At 36.3% G+C, this 27,159-nt stretch overlaps 1 protein-coding gene across 1 annotated transcript in view; it reads right to left on the reverse strand.

Annotated features, from left to right (window-relative positions):
• LOC150100342 (serine/threonine-protein kinase DCLK1-like) overlaps nucleotides 1-27,159 on the reverse strand; it is a 427,047-nt gene that overhangs the window by 141,510 nt on the left and 258,378 nt on the right. The window contains exons 11-12 of the mRNA XM_090402717.1: nucleotides 21,132-21,209; nucleotides 9,004-9,100 (exon numbers count right to left, since the gene is read on the reverse strand). Coding sequence (XP_090258843.1) covers nucleotides 9,004-9,100; nucleotides 21,132-21,209 — 175 coding nt within the window. The remainder of the gene's footprint in view (nucleotides 1-9,003; nucleotides 9,101-21,131; nucleotides 21,210-27,159) is intronic.

A 27,159-nucleotide genomic window follows, 5' to 3' on the forward strand; every position in this document is an offset into this window, starting at 1 on the left:
TAAAGAGAATCCCAAACAGTTTTTTCAATATGTTGCAAGTAAAAGGAAAAATGCCCATGGTAGAATGATCTTAAAAAATGTTGAGGGTAGGGAGGTAACTGAATCAGTCGATGTTGTGGAATTACTGAGCGAGCACTTTGCAAGAGCATATCATCCAGGTGGTGGCTTTGCGGAAATGGAGGAACCAACAGCTTATACTGGAATTGTGATGAATGAGGTAGAGGTAACTAGTCTATTACAGAACCTCAATGTCAATACATCTGTGGGATTGGATGGTATACCAGCTCGTGTCGTACGTGAAGCGGCCAAAGAATTGTCAGTGCCCTTGACCATTATGTTTAATTTGAGCCTCAGGACTGGGTCAGTCCCAAGGGGGTGGAAAGAGGGGAAAATAGTTCCACTGCACAAAGGTGGTTCCAAGGCTGCTGTTGAAAATTACCGGCCAATCAGCATAACAGGAATCATTATCAAGGTCTTAGAGAAAATAGTCAAGAGGAAAATACAAGATTGGATAGAAGAAAATGGGATACTGTATCGGGGACAGCATGGTTTTGTGAAGGGTAGGTCATGCCTCAGTAACTTGCTCACGTATTATAACACAGTGACGGCTGAACTGGATAAGGGTAATGGGTTTACAGTGATTCTGCTGGACCTTGCTAAGGCCTTTGACAGGATACCACATGGAATTCTAATCAGTAAATTGCAGCATATGGGAATGGACATAGGGTTGGTGAGATGGATAGGAGGGTGGTTGACGGAGAGATATCAGAGAGTGGTTTACTCAGGAGTAGAGTCCACAAGACGGCCTGTGACTAGTGGTGTACCACAAGGATCTGTTCTTGGACCACTGCTGTTTAATTTGTTTATAAATGATATAGGAAAGGATCTGAGAGGAACAGTTCATTTGTTTGCGGATGATGCGAAGTTGGGTAGGGCAATAGTGAATGCAGATGTCAAAATTTTGCAGGATGATTTGGATAGATTAGAGGTCTGGGCTAGGGAGAATGGATGTCAATTTAATGTGGCAAAATGTAAGGTTATGCATTTTGGGGTGAAAAGATGGGAGGCAGTTTACTGCATTGGTGGAACCGTGCTCCAGGAAATTGATGAGGCACGAGATTTAGGAGTGTTGGTGGATAAGGAATTGAAATTTAGGGGACACATTGCAAAAGTGGCCAAATCAGCTCATCAAATCACTTGGTTGCTGAAGAATACGTTGTCAAGCAGAGACAAGCAGGTTATTGTTCCTCTGTATCGAGCCTTGATAAGACCTCATCTCGACTACTGTGCTCAGATTTGGTCACCTAGGTTTCTTCTTGATGGGGAGGAGGTGGAGAGGATCCAGAGGCGAGTGACCAAGATGATAGCAGGTCTGTGGAATGAACCGTATGAGAACAGGTTGAGGATTTGTGGGTTGCAAAAATTGGTTGATAGGCAGAGGAGGGGAGATATGATTGAGACATTCAAATTACTGAAGGGTTTCTATAAAATTAATTCAGAAGATATTTTTGAGAACAGGGCTGGTTGTGGGAGGACTAGGGGACATCCATGGAAACTGGGCAAAAGTGTGGTTAGTAAAGGTGTTAGAGCTGGGTTCTTTACTTTTAGAGTAGTGAATGAGTGGAATGCGCTCCCTGAGTCTGTGGTGGATGCTGTGACAGTGAATGAGTTTAAGGCGAGGTATGATAGATACTGTATGAATGTCGAATAGTTGTGATGAAAATGATTTGGGGCCTCCCTCGATGAGTCTAATGACTCCCTGGAGTTGCCCGTAATAATAATAATAATAATAATAATAATAATAATGTAAAGCACATCTCCTTGCAGACATGTATAATGCTATGCATTATGGGAAGGGTCGCTATCCAGACCAGTTGCCCTGTTTAAGTGTAGGGTTACCTCTCCAAAAACTCATGAGATCCCTTGGATCACCCAATAATGAGCAATTCTGTTACTGAGTATTCTAATAAAAATATCTTATTATTAGAATACTCTGGATTAGAGATGGTTGTTGTAAGTTTTTCCACTTGGTTATACTATAAATTAAAGATACTAAGAAATTATATTCTGCATTACTTCAACCTTGGTATTACCTCTGGGTCTGGTTCCCACTAATGAGACCTCAATAAAGGTCAAAACTGGGCTGGGTATTGACCCTTCCCATAATGCATAGCATTATACATGTCTGCAAGGAGATGTGCTCTGCATTATGGGATACTAAGGCAAGTGATGTGAAATCGTTATACAACCTGTTTATACAAGTTGCCCAGTCCTGAAAATAGTTCAGGCACAAACTTGTTTGCTTACACTTGGATAAAGGATTAAACCAAGGATATAATTTCTTGGTATCTTTAACTTATAGTATAACCAAGTGGAAAAACTTACAAAAGCCAGTATTTGCCACAATATGATATAGATTAAAACTGTCTTGTTGACATTTCCTCCAATGAGAGAAGTTCTGGCTTTAAGGTAGTAATATTGATCTAATGCACCACAGCCTTTGTGGAAAAGAGGCCACATCAGGAGAAAATGAGGTTGAGATGGTTGGGCAAGGCTATGTTATACATCACCAGCTCACTGGTTATCCACTCTTGAATGGTGATTAGTTGCTTCTCATAATTTTTACAAATTTTAACGATCAGATGACCCAACAGTTAGCTGTTGAAAGTTTATTTTTCACTTGGTTAGACTATAATAAATTTAGTTTAATCCTTTATCCAAGTGTGAGCAAACAAAGTTTGTACCTGAAAATCTAAATCCAGAGTAATTTAATAAAAAGGTGGCACACTGTTTGGCAACTCCTATAGGTAAAGATGACCTGCCATTGCTTCTGCCTGGTATCTCCACCTCTGGGCCTGGCTCCCACTGAAGAGACCTCAATAAAGGTTGAAACTAGTCTGGGTAGTGACCCTTCCCTTCCCTTAATGCATAACATTATATATATCGACAAGGAGATGTGTTTTGCATTATGGGAGATACTGAGATAGGAGTGATGTTAGCTTGCTCCACCTTTGCTGTGAGTTGTCCGGTGTTGTACTACCTTACCCCAGTCCTGAAGATATTTTCAGGCACAAACTTTATTTGCTCACACTTGGATAAAGGATTAAACTAAATTTATTATTACCAACAGTTAGCTATATCTACAGAAAAGAATATATAACTAACTCTCACCGATTTTCATTTTAATATCAATTCCACACACTACGGTTTTAGAACATAGAGTATATTAGTATGGGCAACCTATACAAACTATAGTGAATAGAGAAATAATTTATTATTGTGGAATATTTACTATAGCATATTTCCATTAGAATGACACTGATGCTATGTGATTGGCTGGTTCTTTTTCAATTAGTTTGTCATAATAATTGAAATCACTATAATTAATGATATTTGCTTTGTGAGCTAGCTGCTGGTAAAACAGACTATCTTTGTGTCACCTGTTTACCAACTTAACAAATTTGTCCAAATATATTCATAAAAAGAAAGTAATTTTCCCAAGTTTATTCATGTGTCTATTTTTTTATAATTTTTATAATTTAAACAAAAATCTTTGTTTTGGGTGTGGCTTAAAATGAAATTTAGATTCTTATTAATAGGATTGTGTATAGCTATGGTGATATAGAAAGAGCACAAGAAGATACTTTTTTTATTCTATGATTACAGGAGCACTTCACACAAGTGCTACAAAATCTAGTTTCCCTAGTGCAGAAATTAATAATATTAGTAATGCTGTCAGAATGCAGAAAAGAAAGGTGAAAAAATTGATTGTTTTGGCTGGAACCAATGACTCAACAGGTGAGAAGTATCGTATGAGGGAGGATGTGAAAGAATTATTGAAAGAAATGAAAAAGAAGAGCAACCTGGTGAAATTTATGAGTCAGCTGCCAAGCTAAGATGATAGATGCAAACTGAGAAGGAGAGCAATGATAGCTAATGAATCAACATGCAGGTTGTGCAGAAATAATGATGAGGAGTTTGTGGACCTATGGCCAGAGTTTCATGAACAGAAAGATTTGTACAATGCTGATAGATTACACTTAAATGGATTCAGAGGTAGGTGTCTGGAAAGAGCATTATTCACCAAGAGTGTGGAAGTGCAAAGTCAGGAAAACTAAAGCAATTAGGGCAGATGCATATGAATGTGTGTGTGTGAAGCCAAACATGAAGCAAATGAGTATATGTATGAAAGTATAGGCAAGAAAGGTAACCAGCATGGTAAGGAAGGGCAAAATCAGATTACGAGAAGAAATTAGTTGAAGAGGCAAAAGGAGACCCCAAAGAGTTTTTTCATTGGGATTTCTTTTCATCTCTTTGACAAATTTCTTCTCATCATCTGATTTTGCCTTTCTTACAATGAGTAGGAAAAAGAATGACTATGGAAGGATAACTCTAATGAGTGCAGATAACAGAGACAAATGAAATTGTTGAGCTACTGAGTGACACTCTGCAAGACATTGTTATTGCAGAGGTGGCAGGGACTGATGTGAGAACAGAAGTTAATGAATTGGAGGTACTTAAAATATTGCTGAATCTGAATGCAAATACAGCTGTGGAATTAGATGAAATATTGACTAGTGTTCTTAAGAGAATGTGCAAGGGAACAGGCTATGCCTCTGACCAGGTTGTTTATTTTAAGTCTCAGTTCTGGCAAAGTCCCAGGAAAAGAAAGAAGGGCAAAATAATTCCTTTGCATAAAGGAGGATCTAAGTCTGTGGTAGCAAATTATAAATCAATCAGTATGTCAGGAGTGGTGATAAAAGTACTGGAAAAATTGGTCAAAAAGAGAATTCAGGAATAGATGGATAAGAATATGATACTTGATGAGGGGCATCATGACTCTGTGAAGGGTCACTCATGCCTCAGTAATCTACCAACTTTTTATAATAAAGCGATAGCTAAGGTGGATAAAGGGAATGGCTACATGATGATGATGATGCTGGATTTCACAAAGATTTCTGACAGGAGATACCACATGGAACTCTGTTATACAATCTGCAACAAATGGGGGATAGGAAATTGGTGATATGGATAAAAGGGTGGTTGATGGACAGATACTAAAAAGTAATCTATGAAGGAGAAGAAGGCAGGTAATTAGTGGTGTGCTTCAGGACTCGGTGCTTGGACCGCTGCTGTTTCATTTGTACATGAATGATATAGGAAATAATTTGAAGGGAGATATTCAGTTGTTTGCTGATGATGCAAAGTTGGGTAGAGTAATAGTTAATCATGGAGATGAAGAAAGTTTGAAGGATGATTTAAATAGTGAGCAAGTAGCCATGGTAAGAACAAGTGTTAGATTAACTGATTGGCTTCAGGTTGGAAAGGGAGTTAGGCAAGAATGCCAACTTTCTCCTCACCTGTTTAGTATCTATGCTGAGGACAACATGCATGTAGCACTGGATGAGCTTAAGACAGGAATTAGGACAAGTGGTAGATTGATCAGTATTCTGAGGTATACTGATGATACAGTACTCCTTTGTAATGACAAGGAAGAACTAGCACAAATCCTTGACAAGATTAATGAGATCAATAAGAACAGAGAACATCAACTCAATCCTAGCAAGACAAAGATTATGGTTCTCAAAGAAACCATAATCTTTGTCTTGCAGACAAAGATCCATTATTAATGTGAAGAATTGCTGTTCAGAAGATATCAGAAGAAGATTAGGAATGGCTAAAACAAGAGTCAGAGACTTGTCTAACATCTGAAAGAATGGATCTATCTTCACAGGGACAAAGTTGAGGATTTTGGATACAGCTCTTTTTCCGACAGATGTGAGACTTAGACGATAAAGAAGTCTGATAGGAAAAGGATAGCTGCTTTTGAGAAGTGGTGTTACAGAAAGTTGTTGAGAATATCATATACTGAAATGAAGATAAATGGATGGATGCTAGAAAGGATCATTAGAACTTTATGGTTCTTTAAGGATAATGACAGAAGAAAGTTAAAACATTTTGGACACATTGAAAGGAAGACCTCTCAGAACAGTAATAGAAGGTAAAGGTTGGCTTCTATTACTGAAGGAGTAAGAGGTAGACCATCAATGATATTGATGGATGGTATGTCTGAAGTGACTGATCTTCAGAGAGTTGAAGCCTCCAGAAAAGCATACAAGACCATCTGGCAAGGATTGGTGCAGCACATCACTGAGCACTTGAGTGAACATACAGTATTTGATGATGTTCAATGAATAGATAGATAGAAAATGTAACATTATGCATTTTGAGATATAAAGATTATACGCTATGTGCCACAATGAGAGAACTGTACTCAAGGAAATTGAGGACAGTAAACTCTAGGTTTACTGTTAGTATTAGACAGTAGATAGTATTAGATAGACAATTTAACTTTAGACGGCACATTGCTAAATTAGCCAGGGTAGCTCACAGGATTACTTCGTTATTGAAGATCACACACTAACAAACAGAGATAAGGGAATTATCATTCCTCTTTATAAAGCCTTAATATGATCACATCAGGATTACTGTGCTCAGGTCTGGTCTGGTCTGGGTTTGTTGGGGGGATGTGGAAGTGGTAGAGAGGGTCTACAGGCAAGTGATCAAGATGGTGAGTGGTCTGTTGAATGCTCCCTATAAGGATAGATTGAGTATTTGTGGATTGCAAAATTTGATTGATAGGCAAAAAAAAAGAGGAGGATATGATAGAAACATTTAATTCACTTTAAGGATTTTATAGGATTGATGCAAGGGAAATGTTTTAACACTTACCTAGAGGGAGCAGAACAAGAGATCATTTCTGGAAGTTGGGTAAGAGTGTGGTTAGTAAGGATATGAGGACTAGATTTTTCTCTTGGAAAGTACTGTGTGAATGGAATGGAATGGATTGCCTGAGTCAGTTGTAAGTGCTTTGTCTGTTAATGGTTTCAAGGAGAGGTATGATAAATATTGTGTTGATAGTTTGGGTCTCCCACGATTAGTCTTAGGACTATGGAGGTTGCCATATAATAATAATATGTGGCAGATGTGTGGGTGGGACATGGTTGTGAAGATATTCAGTATTTATCAGTATTTCATATCTCGTGATATGAAATGGAAAGATATAAATGCGATGTAACTATATAAGGTAGGTTCCAAAAGTTTCTGGCCTGACATACAAAATTCGTGCCAATTTTAAAACGACATGCATGACAAATAGCACCACCTATGGGGAGCTTAGTGTACCAGTTTCAACTCTTTATCTGAATCAATCAGTTGGAGGTACTCATTTGACTAACACATGGCATGCCAAGTAGCTGTAATGTTAAAAATAGAATAATTTTTGCGCTTGGAGAAAGAAGGGCTTTCTCCAAGTGCTATCAAACAGCAATTGGATGGTGTTTACAGGGAATTTTCTCCTTCATATTCCATCGTGAAGGAATGGACTAAACAGTTTCATCTAGGAAGAGAGAGCATCGAAGATAATCCTCGTGATGGTCGGCCTCTGGAAGTGATGACTGAGGAAAATGTCTCTCTTGTTGAGGAGGAATTGCTCAATGACATATGGCTGAAGCTCAAAGAAATCTCTGGAAGGTTGGGCTTTCTATAACAACAACCATCTTTCGCATCATTCACGAAAAGCTTCATATGACGAAGGACAATGCAAGATGGGTGCCAAGGGAATCAGAGTATCCCTTGGCACCCACCTTGCTGGAATCCATTGTCACCAGGGATGAAACCATGGTCCTTCATTATGATCCTCTTTCCAAAAGGGAATCCATGGAGTGGTGCAAACCAGACAAAGCACCACCAAGAAAAGCCAAGGTCACTCAGTGCACCAAGATCATGGCAACAATCTTTTGGGATTGACTGGGAATTCTCTTGATTAACTTCAAGGACAAGAATACCATTGTGAATGCAAAATATTATATTTCATCCCGACACAAACTGCACAACACCATAAAGGAGAAGAGATGAGGAATGCTGAGTCACGGTGTTTGCCTGCTTCATGCTCCAGTCCATATGGCTATTGCTGCAAAGGCTGTAGTGAAGGACTGTGGCTTCCAGGAGATTCAACACCCACCCTACAGCCCAGATCTAGCACCCAGTGACTACTACATCTTCTTGAAACTGAAGAAAGATCTTCGAGGAAGAAAATTTGCAGATGAAAATGAGGTGAAAGATGTAATTTTAAGCCATTTTGCAGACAAAAGTACAGACTAATTTTTCAAGAGCATAGAAATGGTAATTCAAAAATGTGAAAAGTATGTTGAAATAAAGGGAGATTCTGTTGAAAAGTGACCACCTCTAAGGGTTAGTCAGGCTGGAAACTTATGGAACCACCCTTGTACTTTTAACAGTTCATTCATCTCAAATGAATCCATGTCTATAATAAAAAGAAATTATAAGAAAATATTTTTTGATCTTTAAAGCTAGGTGTAACTAATTCTTGCATCTTATATGGAAAATCAAGCCAATCGAAGAAGCCTTGTAGGCTTAATTAGTCTTACTGTCATTTTTCAGATGCTCTGCCTCCCACATAAAATAAAAGTAACCCATTGAGAATGTGCACAAGAAAAATATGAAAAAGGAAAGTTTTCCCTAACCTGTCATGAAGGAAATGCCACTTCTAAAATAAAATAAAATAAAATAAAAAATGGGATTTTATTTTTATATTCAACAAAAGTTATTCTTTATACTCCTAAGATAACTTGGCAAATCTTATTGAAAAAAAGAGTCATTTTTAAATATTTAAAAAAATTGCTAACAGGAATTTGTTTTTCTAAACAAGTATCATTAAAGCATAATAAACAAATAAAAATTGGGTATTTTTTGGTCAACTTTCCCTCAGAAAATTAGTTTAGCATAGTTAAAGTATTTTTCAGGGAGGGAGGGAGGGAGAGAAAGAGAGAGATCTGGAATGGCAGAGCTTTTGCTGCCATTCTATATCCAGGTGTAAGGCATAGATGTTATATGTTTATCTAATTATCCAGGTAATAAAATATAAAAAAAAAATCTTAGTTTTGAATAAAAAAAAATAGTGTACTGAATATAGATTCTTACCTTTGCAGAATCAGATATATCATCCCAATATGGTGGCATATAATCAAATTTCCCTGTTAAAATATGGTCGAACAATTCTTCCTGATTATTATTCTGGCTGAAAAAATGCAAACAGGATATATATATATAGTCTGAAAGTCATAATAAAATGATTCTTAATTAATAAAAGCATAATTAAATGCACATACAAGGGTGGTCTGAAAATTTCTCGGCCTCGACCATAGATGGCAATGCTATCAACAAGATTTTTTTTTTCTAAGTTGGTACATCTGTCATAAGCATTCATGTGAAATTGCAAGTCATTGTATCAAGTAATTTGCTTTATATAGCTGTCTGAAGCAAAAGGTGTTGTCTGTATCCCTTGAAATGGATAAAATTGAGTATCATACTGTTATAAAATTCTTTGTAAAAGAAGGTTTAACGGCAAAAGAAATTCATTCGAAGTTCATAAAAGTTTATGGGCACTCTTCTCCTTTATTTTCAACAATTAAGAAATGGGCTGCCGAGTTTAAACATGGCTATACCAGCCTTGAAGATGATCCACATGAAGAACGTCCAAAAAGCAAAAGAACACCAGAAATCATTGATCAAATGCACGATATGGTATAGGATGACCGCCGAATCAAAGTGAGTGACATTGCTGAGACTACAGGCACTTCAAAAGTATGTCTAGGATATATTTTGCATGAAGAATTACAAACTAAAAAGCTTTGCACAAGATGGGTACTGTGCTTGCTCACAGCAGATCAAAAACGCACTCGCATGAAAATCTCTGAACAGTGCTTGGAGCATTTTAACAAGAATAAAACTGATTTTGTGCGTTGATTTATTACTATGGATGAGACCTGGATTCACCATTACACACCAGAATCCAAACAGCAGTCAAAACAGTGGACAGAAGCCGGTTGTTCAGCACCAAAGAAAACAAAGTCAGGTCAATCAGCATTAAAGGTCATGGCATCTGTGTTTTGGGATACTAAAGGCATTTTGTTTATTAATTATCTTGAAAAGGGTAAAATAATAACTGGGGAATATTATTCCAATCTTTTAACCAGACTAGACGAAAAAATTCGTGAGAAAAGACCCGGTTTGCAGAGAAAAAAAATCATCTTTTATCAGGACAATGAACCTGCCCACAAAGGTGTTTTGACAATGGGAAAATTAAGGTATCTGCAATATGAATTGTTGGAATATCCACCCTATTCCCCAGATTTGGATCCCTCTGACTTCTATCTCTGCCCAAAACTAAAACTCTTCCTTGCTGGTTAGCGTTTTTCTTCAAATCAAGGTGATTGCAGCTGTAGAGGGGTATTTTGCAGATTTTACAGAGAACCACTACAGGGACAAGATAATGGTGCTGGAGCATCAAAGGAATAAATGTATTAGTCTTAAAGGAGATTATGTTGAAAAATAAAAATAATCTGGAAATTATAAATTTGTTTTTTCATTGTTAGGCCGAGAGCTTTCAGACCACCCTCCTATCACAGGTATATATAAATTTTCCATTCCAGAATTATTAGAAAATATATATTAAAAACTGTTTTTTAAAAAAATATTTTTTCAAAAAAGTAGTAAACAAACTTGACAATTCGTAATTACAACTTTATAATAATTTTAATAATGAGACTTGCTAACACCGTCCATCATATCTGAAAATACAAAACTGATACAAAATGAGGATAGTTTTATTATTTCTAGTGGCTCTATTTCTGAAAAATTATACAGTTTGCCTTTATGAATGGAATAGTTCTCATTTAAAACTGTAGTAATACAGAAATTGTATTAAACATTCTTCAAAAAATGCTAAAAAAAATATAACTATTACTTTTAGCAATAAAGAATATTTAAAGATGGTTTCTTTCAGAAAGATAAATTCTTGATATATATATATATATATATATATATATATATATATATATATATATATATATATACACACACACACACATATATATATACACAGTTATTTCCTCTAGATTTTACTGGTTATTTCTTTTGTAATGTAGATGTGCTATTAAACTTTGTTTTCATTTTTCTCAGTTCAATTCAATATTTCATTCAATATTTTAAAAAAAATATACATATATATATTTTTTATTTTTTTTAATATTTTTTTTATTTAACTTGTTAAAATATACATTAGACGATAGGTAACAAGGACTATTTACATATTATAAGTATATAAGTATATATATATTACAGAGAAAGAAACATTTTCCTTTCGGTTATACAATAGAGAATGCAATAAATGAATTCATAATTTACAGTTCAGTTTCAGTATGAGTTATCTTTCAGATGAAGCGTATTGCCGTCGACAATCCAGAAGAGGGTACCAGTTGGATTCCACTCCTCTATGAATTTCGCGACAGTTCTTGTTTCTTTGAAGTACTCAAGTTCCAATAAAAGCCTGCTTTTTAGTTTCTGATGGAGGATATACATGAGGGGTTTGTGCAGTTTGATGGATGGGTGCTGGTTATTTCTAGTCGGTTTTAGGTAGAAGCTGTAGATGACGGCCTTAGCACAGATGAAGAGGAAATTGCATGTTCTGTGTCTGTTTTCTTCTGTGTGAACTAAATTCCAGTAGTCTTCTTTGCTGTGTGTGTAGTTACAGGTGCTAGAGGCAGTATTCAGGGCATAGGTGATTATCACTTTGTTTGCGGGACAGGTTAGATATGTGTGTTCCAAGGTACCTGAAACCTCACAGAATAGACACAGATCCGTTTCTCTTAGCTGAAATTTGTAGAGCTTAGAAGGAGTTGGCAAGATTTTATGCCATAGTCTCCACTGTATGTCGGAATCTGGTTTGGCACACTTCGATTTATATGGCAGATCCCACTGAAAACAGTGGCATATGCAGCCTTGTAGATGAGAGGGTTAAGGATGAATATAAGAAAGGTGAGGTTGGAGACACTGACATGAAGAAGTGGTATATTTTCTTGTAGTTGGAGGGAAGAATTTGAAGTGAGGCTTCAGATTGTATAAGATGAAATATCGGCCCCGAGCAGTTTTCTAGAAGGAATATGGATTTCCTGAGTTGTAGCGATATCTGGATAGGCTTTTATAATGGAGGCTTGTAACTGTTGATATTGCTTTTCAGTTTTTGAGTTCTTCATTGGTAGGCTTGTGAATGCTTTCCACTTTAGGGTCTGGGTTAGGAGGTCCCCTATGACTCTTATTCCTGCCCAGTTCCATGTAGGGAAAAGAAAGGGTTGGCCAGTTGTGAGACTTGTTATGTTTCTGTTCGAAAATAGTGGTTCTGCAAGTACAGCTGACTCTGTTGATCCTGTAAGTGTATGATGAAGTCCTGTGTTTTTACATCGCTGTAGAGCATCTTTGTAAAAATGAAGTAGTTTAGGAGGAGATGGTGCAGGACTGGCCATTCGGAGGATTGTGAAAAGTGTAAGTCCTCTGGTGGATGATTTCGTGATATAATCGAAGGTGGTTACATAAGTGTGATTGCTTTGAAGTGTCTTTAGGAGGAGAATTATCCTGAAGGATCTAATCTTGTTTTCAAGGGAAATCAGGCCTTGACCTCCCTTGCTGAGTGGCTTGCAGAGTTGAGGGTATGTTGTCCAGTGAGTTTTGTTCCAGAATAAACGTTTGATTTCTTTTTGAATGTGGTAGAGAAATTCTTCAGGAGGTGTGAGTACTTTGAGGGTATGCCATAGACACTCGCAGCCATCTGGTTAACTATTAGTACTCTTTCTCTAAGTGAAGACATGGAACGAAGGTTGTTCCATTTACCTAGCACCTGTTTAAAACGGTTGTGCAGCTGTGTCCAGTTCAGTGTGTTATATATTTTGGTGTTGCCAAGGTGCACACCTAAGTGTCTTTGTCCTTCGCTTGACAGGTACATTCGATTAGAAGAATCATTTCTAGACTTCCATCTGCCTGACCACAAGCCCGTGGTTTTTGCAGAATTTAATTTGGCCCCTGAGGCTTGTGCATATAGTCTGTGTGCTTCCTCGGTTACTATCATTTCTTCTTCATTTCAGATTATTACAGTGACGTCATCGGCATATACTGATAGGGTAATTTTTTGATGTGGCTCTATTATGCTGGTTCGTTTCGAGATGATGGTGTCGTGTACTCTTTTTAAGAAGGGTTCTATGGCCAGTGTGTATAATTGTCCAGAGAGGGGGACATCCTTGCTTGATCCCTCGAGAGTATGACAAAGTGCGAGTGAGCCTGTTGTTGATTTTTAAACAGAAGTGTGCATCTCTGTAAAGCAATTGCACTGTTTGAATGATGAGAGGACCATAGCCAAATGCCTTTAGAACTTCATAAAGGTATTCGTGCTCTACCCTGTCGAAAGCCTTCTCCTGATCAAGGCTGACAAGTGCTAGGTTTTCATGTTGGCTGTTTGCGATGTGGATGAGATCTTTTATTAAATGGAGGTTATCATGTATTGATCTTCCTGGGACAGAGTACGTTTGATGTTGGCCAATAACTTCAGGCAGTGTTGGCTTTATTCGGTTTGCTATAACTTTGGAAATGATTTTGCAATCGGTATTAATTAGGGAGATTGGACGCCAATTTTGGATATCCGTGTGGTCTCCCTTCTTTGGTATCAATCGTGCTACTGAGGTCGTGACGGATTGTGGGAGGCCATTGATGTAGGCTTCTTGCAGTGTTTTGAGGAGAAGTGGTCTGAGTTGATTCCAGAAGACTTTGAAAAACTCTGACGTGAGACCATCAAGGCCAGGAGATTTGTTCTTTGGCAAAGATGTGCATGCGGTTTTCAGTTCATCTAGCATGATTTTGTTTTCTAAGTGGTTCCAATCAGTTGCAGAGATTTTTTTTGTTTCTTTCAGTATTTTGTGAATGGCATGATGGGATGTTCCTGCAGTGCTGTATGCATTCTTGTAGTATTGTAGGATTTCAGAGGTGATTTTACTTGGATCTTCTGTGATGCTGTCATCTTGATGTCTAATAGCAGAGATAGAGTATGTTGCCTGGCATTTTTTTTCCAAAGAGAAAAAATATTTTGTGGGGGCATCTGAAAGATTTATTTGTGTATGCCGTGTGTAGGGCACCTTTTGCCGATAATTCTGCCTGTCTTTTCATGGCTTGGAGGGCAGAATGATATTCAGGGCTTTCTGCTGGGAGATACTTGAGCTGTTCTTCAAGTTGTCGGATTCTGATGTTCCTCTGTTGATTTTTCTGGTGACTGTAGATCTGTGTAAAGGATTTTATTCATGATTTTAGGTGGGGCCACCATGTTTTCATTGGTTCTGTATCCACTTTCGAGTGAGTGAGGTGGTTATTAAAGCCTGAGTGTATATTATATAAGCTGGATCTTTCAGGAGAGTGTTGAAGATCCAATAGGCACTCCCTGATTTGGATGCTTCCAAAGATAATGAAAGTTGCAGCTTGACGAAGCAATGATCTGAAATGTAAGAAGGGATATGTGAGATGTTTCTAACTAGAGGCAAGGTGTGTTTGGAAATGTAGTATCTGTCCAGTCGTGCTTGGTATAGTGGCCTCCATGTGTAGGATTTCTTATCAGGATGTTGATGCCGAAAGACGTCGATGAGTTCATTATCATTTACCAGTGTTTGAAGTTTGTTTATTAATTGGCTACAATGTTCAGCACACTGAAGTCTGTCTTTTTCTTGGTCAAGAGTGCAATTAAAGTCTCCAGCTATTATGATATGTTCTTGGTCTATACTAGAAAGATGGTTTTGAACGAAATCCAGGATTTGTGATGCCTGGGCATCCTGATGTGGTATATAGATGTTGAACACATGTAGGGTATTATGGTTGGGTGCTATTATGTGAGCATACAAGGCATATTCTGGTATATCAGCAATCACTTTTAGTTTGTAGGGAGATCTATGATGTACACCTAAGCTAACTCCTGCTCCATGATGTTGTTGGGTTGCAGAGTGCTGTAAGTCATAAGGCCACTCTGCCCATCTTCTGGATAAATTGGATGAGGAGTTGATGTTTGTTTCTTGCAGAAGTATTAGGTCTATATGATATTTTTGTACCTGGTCAAGGACTATTCTGTTGCGTAGAGCAGAGGCACATCCTCTTGCATTGAGAGAGAAAAGGCTTATAGACATTTTGATTTATGAAAGTTTGATTGTAAGTTTAATCTAATATTGGTCCTGGTACTGTGTTTGTAGCCCATTAATTAGGTAGTAGATTCGCTTACTCCTGTTAACCTCTGCTCTGCTCTTTTTACATTTCAGTTTCAAGTGTAGGTCCTGAAGTTGAGATATTAGTTCCGGGATTCTTGTGGTGTATTTAAGGGCTATAGTTAGTTTGTGAGGAGAGCCTCGCACTTTCTGTATGAAGGATGATAGCTGCTTCATGGTTAGGGGGGACCCTCCATGTGAGGAAGTTCGCCCTCAACTAGGTCGTCATGTGGAAGTGCAGTTTCCTCATCGTCTGGGAACTCTGTTTCTCCTTGGCTGGCTGCAGGTGATGAAAGGCCATTTTGAGTAGTTTCTTCTATAGAGTGAGGTTTTGAATTAGTGGGAGGGTGGGTTGGTGATTCTGGTTGCTGGGTCTGGGATTGCTTTTAACTAGTTCGTCCTTGTCATCTCTGTTGGGAGGATCCGTGTTTTCGTGCTGTGAGACTTCGTTATCAGAGCCTTGGATCTCATTACTTGGCAGGCGTTCAAGAGCGACATGAGCATTGTCTTTTCCAGTTTGGGATTTTCTTTCCTCTGAAGTTCGTGATGGGGAGAGAATTTTTGTTTTACTTTTTCCTATGCTTTGATTTTCTTCATGTACGATGTTATTCTGTTCAACTGGTTTGCTATTCTGGGCTGGGATGTTTGTTGATGAACTGAAACAATGTCCCTATATTGGTAATATAGTGACATTGTTTCCTAATGTGACCATCTTCATGACAGAAGAAGCACCATGTGTTTAGGAAGATAAGTAGAAAGTGTAGGTTATTCCATTTATGTCCATGTTGATTAATTTTGGGAGGTTGTGTAGTGCGTCGTTGTTTGGAAAGTGCATTAATGCCTGTCTTCAAAAGCTTTTGACATGGGCAAATTCGGGCTTCTTCGTGGCTGCTGACAATGTGCTTATTTTTCCTGTGACAGAACCGTATCTTGATAACATGGATCTGATGAGTTGATGAGGAATTTCAGGGAGAATATTTGATACTGTTACTTTTGTCGGGGCCAGTGCTATAGGTGCTGCTTCGAAGTGATAATGATAATCGCGGATATCTACACCCTTTTGCAATACTGTTTTGTGCCCATGAGATGTGGCTAAAATACACCTGCACAGTACCAGCTATGTGAGAAGCATCAGTAATATTTTTTGCAGGTACAATTTTGGCGATCACCATCAGATAATCTTCTAATGGGATGTTTTCTTTGGTGGCGAAAATAACAATTCCATTTTCTCGGGAAATGACGTTGGTAACAGTGGTAGTTATTTTTGCGTTAATCAGTTTACTGCTGGCTGATGTGGCATTCCTGTGTGAGATCAGTGTTTTGGGAGATGATAGGATATTTCCATTAGATACAACATTAGCGTAAGATTTTGAATTGACTGACCTGTCTTCCACGTCCATAGCTCCAGTGAACTTTGTTCTTCCTTTAGGGTCGGAAGTCATGGGGGGGAGGGTCTTTGGATTGCTAAATCCTTGGTAGTACATGAATATGCAGTTGCCATGGTGGGTAATCCTTCGCCGGCTATAGCCTCAGGTAAGGAGTGCAGGTGGCGGAGAAGGAATTATGGCGTCGAAATTGAAGATATAGGAACTCGTACACCAGGAGAAGAAAACTGTCATAAATGACTTATCACTACACTTACGCATACACGACTAGTATGAGTAGCTAGCTCTCAGATTGGAAAATATACCTATATAAAAACTAAGTCCTTCCTTGCGGATAAACGTATAAAAGGTGGGGAAAGGCAGGAGCGGTATGAACGCACATGCAACACCATGGCCACCTCAGATATATATATCACATATATATATATATATAGATAGATAGATCTAGATATATAGATATCATATTTAAAAAAATAATGAATAATGTTCAAATGCAGACATTGCAAGGTAACAATCTTATATTTTTAATGTAAACATTTTAATAAACTTTATTAATAAAAGAAAATTATATTTAGCAAATTATTACCATTCTTCTTGAATTATTACCATTCATCAAATGATAATTTTATATTAACAATATTAGTGTTGTAATGCTTTCAGCCAGGCAAAGGTTCTCATCTTCAGCATTTATTTTAGACTTTGTTGGCACCACTCTGTTGTTCTGTCCAATTTTGGTGCCATTTTTAAAGGCTAATCCAGTAAACCGTACATCGAATCCAGTAAAAACTACAATAATATTCTAAAGATATATTAATCTAAGAAAACACTCAGGAAATTTAAAAAAAAAAAATCAAATATCTTACAGGAGCTTGTAAGTGAGCAAGGTGGGAAAATGCCAATGACTAATAATAATAATAATAAATAAGAATTTATGTTGAAAGTGCATGGAGAGTGGTCAGAGATTGTTTAAGAGAAGCAGCGTTAGACTGCACCAAGGTCAAGAGGATAAACCAAGTGGGGATTAAATGGATGAGTAAAGGCATAAAGCAAAAGCTGGAGAAAAAAAAAAGAAAGAAACCACTGTGGAGGGAATATAAAGAAAAAGGTGATCAGAATAGTGCAAGCAAGAAAGGTGGCTAGTATGGTATGAAAGGCCAAATCAGAAAATCAGATTATGAGAGAAAATTAGCTAAGCACACAAAAGTAAATCTAAAATAATTTTTTCGTTATGCAACAAGTAAGACTGACCCAATGGAGTCAAAGACTCATCTAGGAGGTCCCTTTTATGATACACACAGCTCATCACACCATGCTTTAAACACATTAAAATTCTCTGAAGACACCACATTCTCAGGAAATGCATTTCAATCATTCACAACTCTCCACACAAAAAACCTGCTTCTCATTCCCTTACTCATATCCTCCTTACACAGTTTCCAGGGATGATCTCTTGTTCTTCCCCAATCTTCTGCCATTTTATGAAAAAACGCTTCGACAAAAATTCTATAGCAATCCTTTACTAACTTGTATGTTTCTAACATATCACCCCCTCTTCCTCCTATCCACTAGAGTCTGTAAATTGCATCTGATCTGATATGGTGTAAATTGCATCTGATCTGACATGTCTGATCTCTCACAAGAAAGAGTTCGCATCCCTTCCCCCTAATCCTTCAGTAATACCGAGATATCCAAACACAAATAGATTTCTCTTCGTGGACTGACTTGCACCTCTGATCTTTCCTGGCAGCTGCCAATAAACTTGTGTACTTTCTCATGTAAAACACTACTTCACAGCTCTATACAAAGCCCAAATTCACCTAGCCATGAAATATTGCTCCCATATTAGGGGTGGAGCACCAAAATCCTCTCTAAGATTGCTCAATTTTATCCAGAAGAGGGCAATCTGGCTAATTAATGATCCCTCTCTCACAACCCCACTTCAATCCCTTTCTTGCAGATGTTCAGTTTCTGCCTCTTCTACAGATACTTTCATGGACAGTTCTCTTCTGAATTGGCCACTATTATTCTTCCACTGCCCTCCAAAATCATTAAAACTAGAGCTACTGCTAACCGACACCCTTTTCCAGTCCACCTTAAAACTTACCGAACCAACTTCACTGCCTCCTCTTTTATTCCATCTACGTCTGCCTTTTGAAAGTCTCCCAACTCTGCCTTCCCCAGAGATTACAATCCTCAGCTGTTCAAGCAAAATGTGAATAGACTCCTCTTTCTTTCTTTTATTTCTCTTGCCCACACATGGTGCTAGTGTGCTATAAGTCTTGTGGCCTTTTGTGTGTGGATCAGATAAAAAAAAATCTTCTCAACCTTTCTTCATATTCAACATTCTAGTGATCAGAAACTACTTTAGTCAATCACCTCTGGACCTTTTCCAACATCTCTTTGCCCTTTCGAAAACCAGGTTGCCAAATCTGTGAATAGTAGTCCATACAAGGCCAAATCAAGGCCTTATACACTGGAATCAGAATCTCCTTACTTCTACAAGTCAGTGTCCTCTGCATCATTCCCAGAATTCGTTGTGTTGTACTCACAATTTTGGCAATGCGTCCTCTAAATTTTAGATCCTTATCCACCATCACCCCAAGATCTCTTACTTCCTCCACCTTCAACAATATATCCCCATCAAGAGTAAATTCTACATCCCATCTATGTTTCCTAAATTTTAAAACCTTATATTTTGCATTATGCATGGTCCAGACATATTAGATATATTTGTAGTGTATTTAAATAGCCAACATCTTAAAATATACTTCACAATTGAACAGAAATCAGAAAACTTTCTTCCCAAATACACTAGTCACATGCCCTCCTAGTAGGTTATTATCATTTTCTGTTTATAGAAAACCTACATATACTGAAGATATGAACACAAACAATCACACCATCATCCAGCTCAAACAACATGGTATCCTAAAAACACTGACTCACAGAGCTAGAGCTATCTATTTTGATGATACTTTTATCCCATTGAACTCACTTACCTCAGCCACACTTTTTTAGCTAATGGCTATAATCCACAAAAAATACTAAATGCCCCTGCCCCACACTCAAATTTCATTTGTCACCATACACACATTAGAAAAGATATCCAGAGTGCTTAATAAATATCAACTCCAGATCATATTTAATCTATATATCAAATTGGCAACTCTCATCCATTCCCCTAAGGACAAACGCTCTCCTTTATCACATCCAATAGCGTATGAAGCACCCTGTAATTCTTCCTGTCTATTCATAATCAGGAAGTGGAAATATGGTCAGAGAGCATAAAAAATACATTCAGAACCATCATTATGACAAGTGGGGACTAGCAGACCATACCTTGGATACCTTTTCACACTGGATCAAATGAAAAAAAAAAGTACTACACAAAAGCCATAAGTCAGAGAGACTGTTTTTGGAATCAGCAGCAGCTTTAAAACATTCCCCAAACCTCAATAAGTAGGGCAGTATCAATTTATCAAAAATCTGGGAGACAGTTATTTTAAGATCAAATTAATATTTATAAACTCTCTCTTTATGCAACAACAGATAGTGCCAATTAGGACTTTAATTTCTTGAGTTGTCCATTACAATTTTTAAACTGGTCCCACCATTACTAATTGTTGCTGTTCCACAACTGTGGCAAACTTCTCTTTGTGCTCTGAAAATGCTGAGGTATAACACCAGCAAAATATCAACAAATAAGCTAAATAAATATTAACTATTTCCTTATTATTCTTGTGTTGTGATTTAAAACTGTCAAATGGAACTAGAGACCAAAGATAATGAGTTTTGAAAAAAATTTGGGTGTAAAACAGATGGCATGAATAGCAGAATCATATTAAAAATGAAGGTTTTATGAAGAAATTTGACACTGTTAGCATTAAAGAATGTGTCAGGAGAGTTAATCTCTGGTGTGGTCACTTAAATAGAACTTTGAAAGGAAAGATTACCAAAGCAAGTGTTTGAAGCTTGGATGGCAGAAAAAAAAAAAGTGCAAGAGAGGAAGATCAGGATGGATTAATGCAATTAGAAGTACTTTACATGATGAAATATAAGATCTGACAGTATTGGAGTTCTGCAGATAGACTGGAGAAAAATTGGCAACAGTATAACAGACTAATTAGAGAAAAATTGGCAACAGTAATTTAGTAATAATGTAATCTTTTCATTGTAATACTATGATAGTTGCTTAACTATCATATCATAACCCCTAGTTGGTATACATATCAACAATTTTATGATGGTGTCAGTGAGAATCATATTGAATATTTCTTAATTCTTAATATTATTATTATATATGAATATTAATATTGAAAATTCAGAGCAAGTACTGGATTATATATGACAAAGTAATAGTACATGTACAGAAATGAAAATAAGGATCATAAACATAGAAATCATGCTAGTAAATAATTTTTAATATATGTGTGATGATTACACATTACAAACAATTTTTTTTAATTATTCCAGGAATTGTGTTTAAGTTCACAATTAAATTATTAATAGTAATTATTCTTAAGTTTATAAGAAATTATTTAAAAAAATGTACTTTTTTTCAAGTGACAAATAATTATGAAGTACCAGTTATAAATCTTACCTAACAAAAGGAGGGAAACCACAAAGAAGAATATAGGCTATTACTCCTGCTGCCCAAATATCAACTTTTAAGCCATACCTGTTATAAAAGAAATTAAACTAAGAAATTTTATTTTAAGTAAAATTTAATTTTACACTTAAGTATAAAGAGTACAATATTCCCCCCCCCCCCCCAACACATAACAACACTTGAGTACACATAGTAGCAGTACTGATGTGTTCTAGTTTGTTTCTGTGGGCTGGATCAAATAATCCCATATCCAAAGGCAAAAACTCTACTTATGAACTTTCAAGATATGAACAATTCGTATATACAAATATTGCAAGGACTAATAAATGCAATTCCAAATTCATGCAACAAATGCAGAACCCAGCTTATGAAAAGTTTACTTAATTCAATTGCTAATCCAATCCATAAACTTAATATCCAAACCCATATGTTGCAACTGAAATATCAGTTTATCATGTGGCACCCTATCACATGTGCAATGGAAAATGTTTAGCCTGCTACTTCCTAGCCTTTTCCATGCCATATTGAATATTCTTCAGTTTCTGAACATATTCCACATGTTAACAGTGTGCACATATTTCAAGAGTAATAATAAATAAATAAACAGAATGGTATATGTAAATATACAGTTCTATTTTTTATTACTCTTAATAAATATAGAAAACAATTGGATGTAGTGATTGTGAAAGTGCTAAAAGTGGCAAAAAAATAATTAAATAATCAAATAATTATTTAATTAATAAATAATTAAACTAGACAAAAAAAAAAGTGGTCAGCATAGACACTCGTTTCAGTAATCTGGTTAACTTTTATGATCAAGGAAGAAGAGTGGTTGATGAAAGAAATGTATATACCATATTCTTTTTCATTTTTGAAAAAGCATCTCATAGGGTGCCACATGATGAATTGATATTTCAGCTGAAACATATGGATTTGGAAATTAAGTTAGTGGATTGGATTAGCAATTGACTGTCTGATAGATATCAAAGGGTTATGAACAGAGAAGCGATATGAGAGAAAAGAAAAGTAACCAGCAGGGTCCACAAGGTTCTATGCTAGGGCCATTACTTTTTAACTTTTATATCAATGATATTGTTTCTGAAATTCAGAGAGACATTCAGTTGCTTGCATATGAATGTGAAGCTGAGGAAGGTTACTGAGTATAGCTCTTCAGGACATGAATAAGTTGGAAGCATCTGCAAATGAATGGAGATGCCAGTTTAACACTGCTAAGTTTAAGGTTTTGAATTCTGGGATCTGTAGATGAGACACTGAATAATCTATATGTCCAAGTATACTGAAGGAAGCATGGGATTTTGGGGCTGATTGAAATTTGAAATTTAATGGGCATGTTGAAAAGGAAGTGAAGACAATGTGGTGGAGGATTGCTGCAATATTAAGAAGGACATTAATCAGCAGAGATAAAATGGTAGTGATCTCATTATATAAGGTCCTGATCAAGTCACATCTGGACTACTGTAGTTAAATATGATCATGGGAGTTTGGATGGAATGAAGTCACTTTGGAGAGTGTGCAGAGTGGTTTGACAAAAATAACTTTGGAACTGTGGAATGTTAGCTAGAATAGACTGAATTCATGTAATCTGCAGAGTTTTTGAGATAGAAGATAAGAGACAATATATTTGAGACATTCAAGCTGCTGAGGAGTATTTACCAGATGAATACAAGATTTTTCAGATAGTCGAACAAAAAGAAACACGAAAAGAACTAGAGGCCATTCTTGGAAACTGGCAAAGGGAGTGGCAAGTGAGTGGAATGAATTGCCTGATTGTGTTCTGCGTTTAAGCTGGAGTATGATAGATATGTTGCAGACAAGGAACAATTTCCAAAATAAGTCTGAGACTTTTGTAATATATGCATGCTAGATACATAATATAATATATATAACATACATGTCTTATGACATATATATCATTGTTAATGGTAAAAACCTCTCTCTCCCCTCTCTCAATGAGGTGTTTGACTTCTTAATAATAATAAAATAATAAAAATTTAGTGTAATAATAATAATAATAATGATAATAATAATTAAGCTATCTGAAAATGCTGAATTGCTTGTTCAACTAGTTGCATTTGTAATATCAATCAATTTAATAGTTTCTGCAATTTTAAAAGACAAACGATTTGCAAAAAATTTGTAATTTTTTTTGTCTGTTATTTGTTATTTTTCAGTCTGTAGTCATCTGTAAAAAGGAAATAGTATTGTAAAAGAAATGGTATGCTTTTTAGTACTTGGATTAAGAATCAAAAAAAAAAAAAAAGATTATTTTTTTTCTGCCTCCTACCAACAACTGCACAAAGAAATAAAAAAAAGTGAAAAAATATAATTTTCAAATTATATATTTGTACAAAACAATTTTATTTTGAAAATAATACTTTTGTGATAATCATTAATCAATTAATAATCGATTAATCAATTATTACAATCAATTTATATTGGTCACATACTAATAGTTATGTAAGTCTTTTGATGAAGGAACCAAAAAGGACATTATGTTTAATTAGTCTCAGTAATTAATTCAAATAAGTTATTTTTGAGTTATTCATTTTTTACTATCTTTATATTAAGGTAATTTATTCCAAAAATGCACTAAAATTTTTAACAATATATCTCATGAAACAAATACATTCAATTTACAAACATTCAACTTACAAACCTATTTTCAAGAATGCATTATGTTTGCAAGTTGGGGTTTACCTGCACTATTAAGACACTCTGAGACTTCAATAAGCAGAACAGTAATCTTCTACTAGGAAATTAAAATCATCTGCTACCAATACATGATGTTAGGGCTTCCCTCGATGAGTCTGTCGACTCCTTGGAGTTTCCCGGAACAACAATAATAATAATAATACTATCATATACATTCATACTACAGGGGAATTCAAACACAGCTGTTAATATTATGTTACGGTTAAAGTGATAAATCCGGATATTATTAATAACTACCAGTCATTATTAATAATTGCCGGTTAAAGTGAATAATTTATGGGAATTAATCACTTTAACCGGTTAAAGTGAATAATTCCTAGAGGAGTCTGATAAATGTAATAAAACATGTTCATAGGTTTTATATATAGATTTTCATTCTCAATAGAAATAATTACAGCTTAGGTTAGGTTAGGTTAGTTTATAAAGAAAAAAGTAAGAAAGTACTTCTTTTGCACTCAATGAAATCAGAAATCATTATAAACTAACCTAACCTAACCTTACCTAAAGTAACCTTTATTGGTTAGAAATCATTATAAACTCACTAAACTAACCTGGATGTCGCATGTCAAACCAGAGTGTAGTCGTAGTTTGTTGTGAGCAGATTAATGGGGATGAAAGATGAACACTGTTGTGTGCCGAGCTTAATGATTGTATGCAGATAAATGGGGATAACAAACAAAAGTTGTTGTGGGTAGATGAATGGGAATAATAGATAAACGTCGTTGCTGTACCTCTTTCCTCATCAATGGAGAAAAACACTGATCAGTTCCTCTCTGATTTATCTGTTATTCCCATTCATCTGCCCACAACAACTTTTATTTGTTATACCCATTTATCTGCCCGCAATCATTAAGCTCGGCCCACAACAACAACGTTTATCTTTCATCCTCATTAATCTGCCCACAACAAACTACGACTACACTCTGGTTCGACATGCGACATCCAGGTTAGTTTAGGTTAGGTTAGTTTATAATGATTTCTGATTTCATTGAGTGCAAAAGAAGTACTTTCCTTCCTTTTTTCATTATAAACTAACCTTACCTAACCTAACCTAAGCTGTTATAATTTCTATTGAGAATGAAAACCTATATACAAAATCTATAAACATGTTTTTATTACGTTTACCAGACTCCTCTAGGAATTATTCACTTTAACCGGTAATTATTAATAATAACAACCGCTAATTATTAATAATAACTGGATTTATCACTTTAACCGTAGCATATACACTGCTGCAATATAAACACTGCAGTTCATGCAATTTTAAGATGACAATTTTTTGAATTTGTTATGCAATCAGGATATTTCAGCTGGAAAAACAAGTTCTATAACAAGTTGAAGGTACTGCCATGGGTAACCGTCTGTCTCTAACCTTTAACAAACTATTTTTTTTAAACCATCTGGAATATACCTTGTTCTCATCCAATCATCCTCAATCCTCTCATTGGTTTTGTTATGTTGATGAAGTCTTTGCTGTTTGGCCTCATTCTGAAAATGAGCTTACCCCTTTCCTACAACAGATCAATAGCCTTCAACCATGCATTCAATTCACCATGAAAAAAGAAAAGGCTGGTACTTTACCATTCTTGGACATCCGTCTTATGCACACAGCCTTTGATAATTTATCAACCAGTGTTTATCGAAAACATACCCTTATTGCCAGATACATTCATCAAAAGTCTGCTCATCACATCTCTCAAAAAAAATTGGTGTTATCAAGTCTTTAATTAATAGAGCACATAAGGTGAGCTTACAACAAGAACTTCTCACTATCAAAATGTTAATGGAATTTAATGGTTACAACCCTAATCAGGGGTTGTAACCATTAAATAGTCTGTAGAAGAAAACTGACTCCTATGTTCCAACACCTCAGGATTCTTCAACAGACTGCATGATTCCAATCTCTTATATTTCTGGCATCTCTGAACTGATTGGTAGAATTTTGAAGAAGTATCATCTCATTCCAACATATTTTCCTGTCGACAAAATTTCTCATCTATTGCCATCTACAAAAGACAAACTGTCACCTTTATCATTAGCTGGTGTTCACCAGATACTTTGTGAATGTAATGTAACATACTTTGGACAAATAGGCCGTTCTGTGGAAAAAAGAATTAAGGAACATAAATATTGTATCGAATACATGAAACCTCAAAAGTTTGGTCTGGCACAACATAGTATAGTATTGACACTAAACACAGTATCCAGTGGGATGAAGCTTGTCTTCTCCATAGAAGCAGGTTTAAATATGAATGTCTTTTCAAAGAAAGCTGCAAAGCCCTTTTGCATCAGCCAAATCTGAAATGGAACAATTGTCTCTCTCTCCCAAAAGTTTGGGAGATTTTTATCTTATGTAACTATCAAAAATAGTTTTTAATAATAATAATAATTATTATTATTATTTGACACCTCCATGGAGTCCAAAGACTCATCGAGGGAGGGCACCTGCTCTACAACTCTGTCTCAACCACTCAATCCACCGACTGACCACAACTACACCAATGCCATCTACTGCCAACCACTGCCACTAGTGTTTCCACAGACACAAACATCCATGCCCACGGCAAGATTCGAACCCACAGCCTTTTGGCTGGAGAGCAGATACGCTAACCACTCGGCCAGCCAGGCTGGCCGAGTAGTTAACATATGATATTTTTAATAATATTAATTTCTAGCAAGCGGCGACAGTTTTTAATTGGTAAACTACCGACTGCTGTATGTACCTTGTATTCATTTCCTTTGATTTGCTTGTTTCTACATACTGACGATGTACTGTTATTTTCAGTACAAATTCGTACTTTCATTTCATTCAAGTTAATTACTATGGTCATCGTGTCATTTATTGTTTATTCACTAGAATGCAGTGCAAAGACCACTACAACAAAGTGCAGGAAGGGATTCCTCTCCAAAACTTGTGAATGATATAAAAGACCACTCTAAATCTCACTAAGCGATTAAAAAAAAAATCACTAAACTCATTAGGATACTCTGTGGTTCTATTCAGTGACAACAAAATTCTATCTGCTTGCAGAGCCGCAAATCTCATAGGGCAAGCATCCACCAAGGGCCATGATCAAGGGCGTATCAGTAGGAGTGATGCAATAGGCATGCACCCAATAGAATGCAATGATCAAATCTGTGTGAGCAGGCAATTTAGTTTGTTCGAAAGAACATCGTAGGTCTAAACCGAGAACTCAGTTACTAAGTACCAGTCATAGGTTCATTCCTGCCTCTTGATATCTGAATTGCCATGGTCTTCAGTGGTGCTCCTGAAAACCTCAAAGAA

This window comes from Typopeltis vanoorti, chromosome 13 (assembly GCF_054136105.1).
Source record: "Typopeltis vanoorti isolate ZY-2024b chromosome 13, IOZ_Tvanoo_1.0, whole genome shotgun sequence".
Taxonomy (NCBI): domain Eukaryota; kingdom Metazoa; phylum Arthropoda; class Arachnida; order Uropygi; family Thelyphonidae; genus Typopeltis; species Typopeltis vanoorti.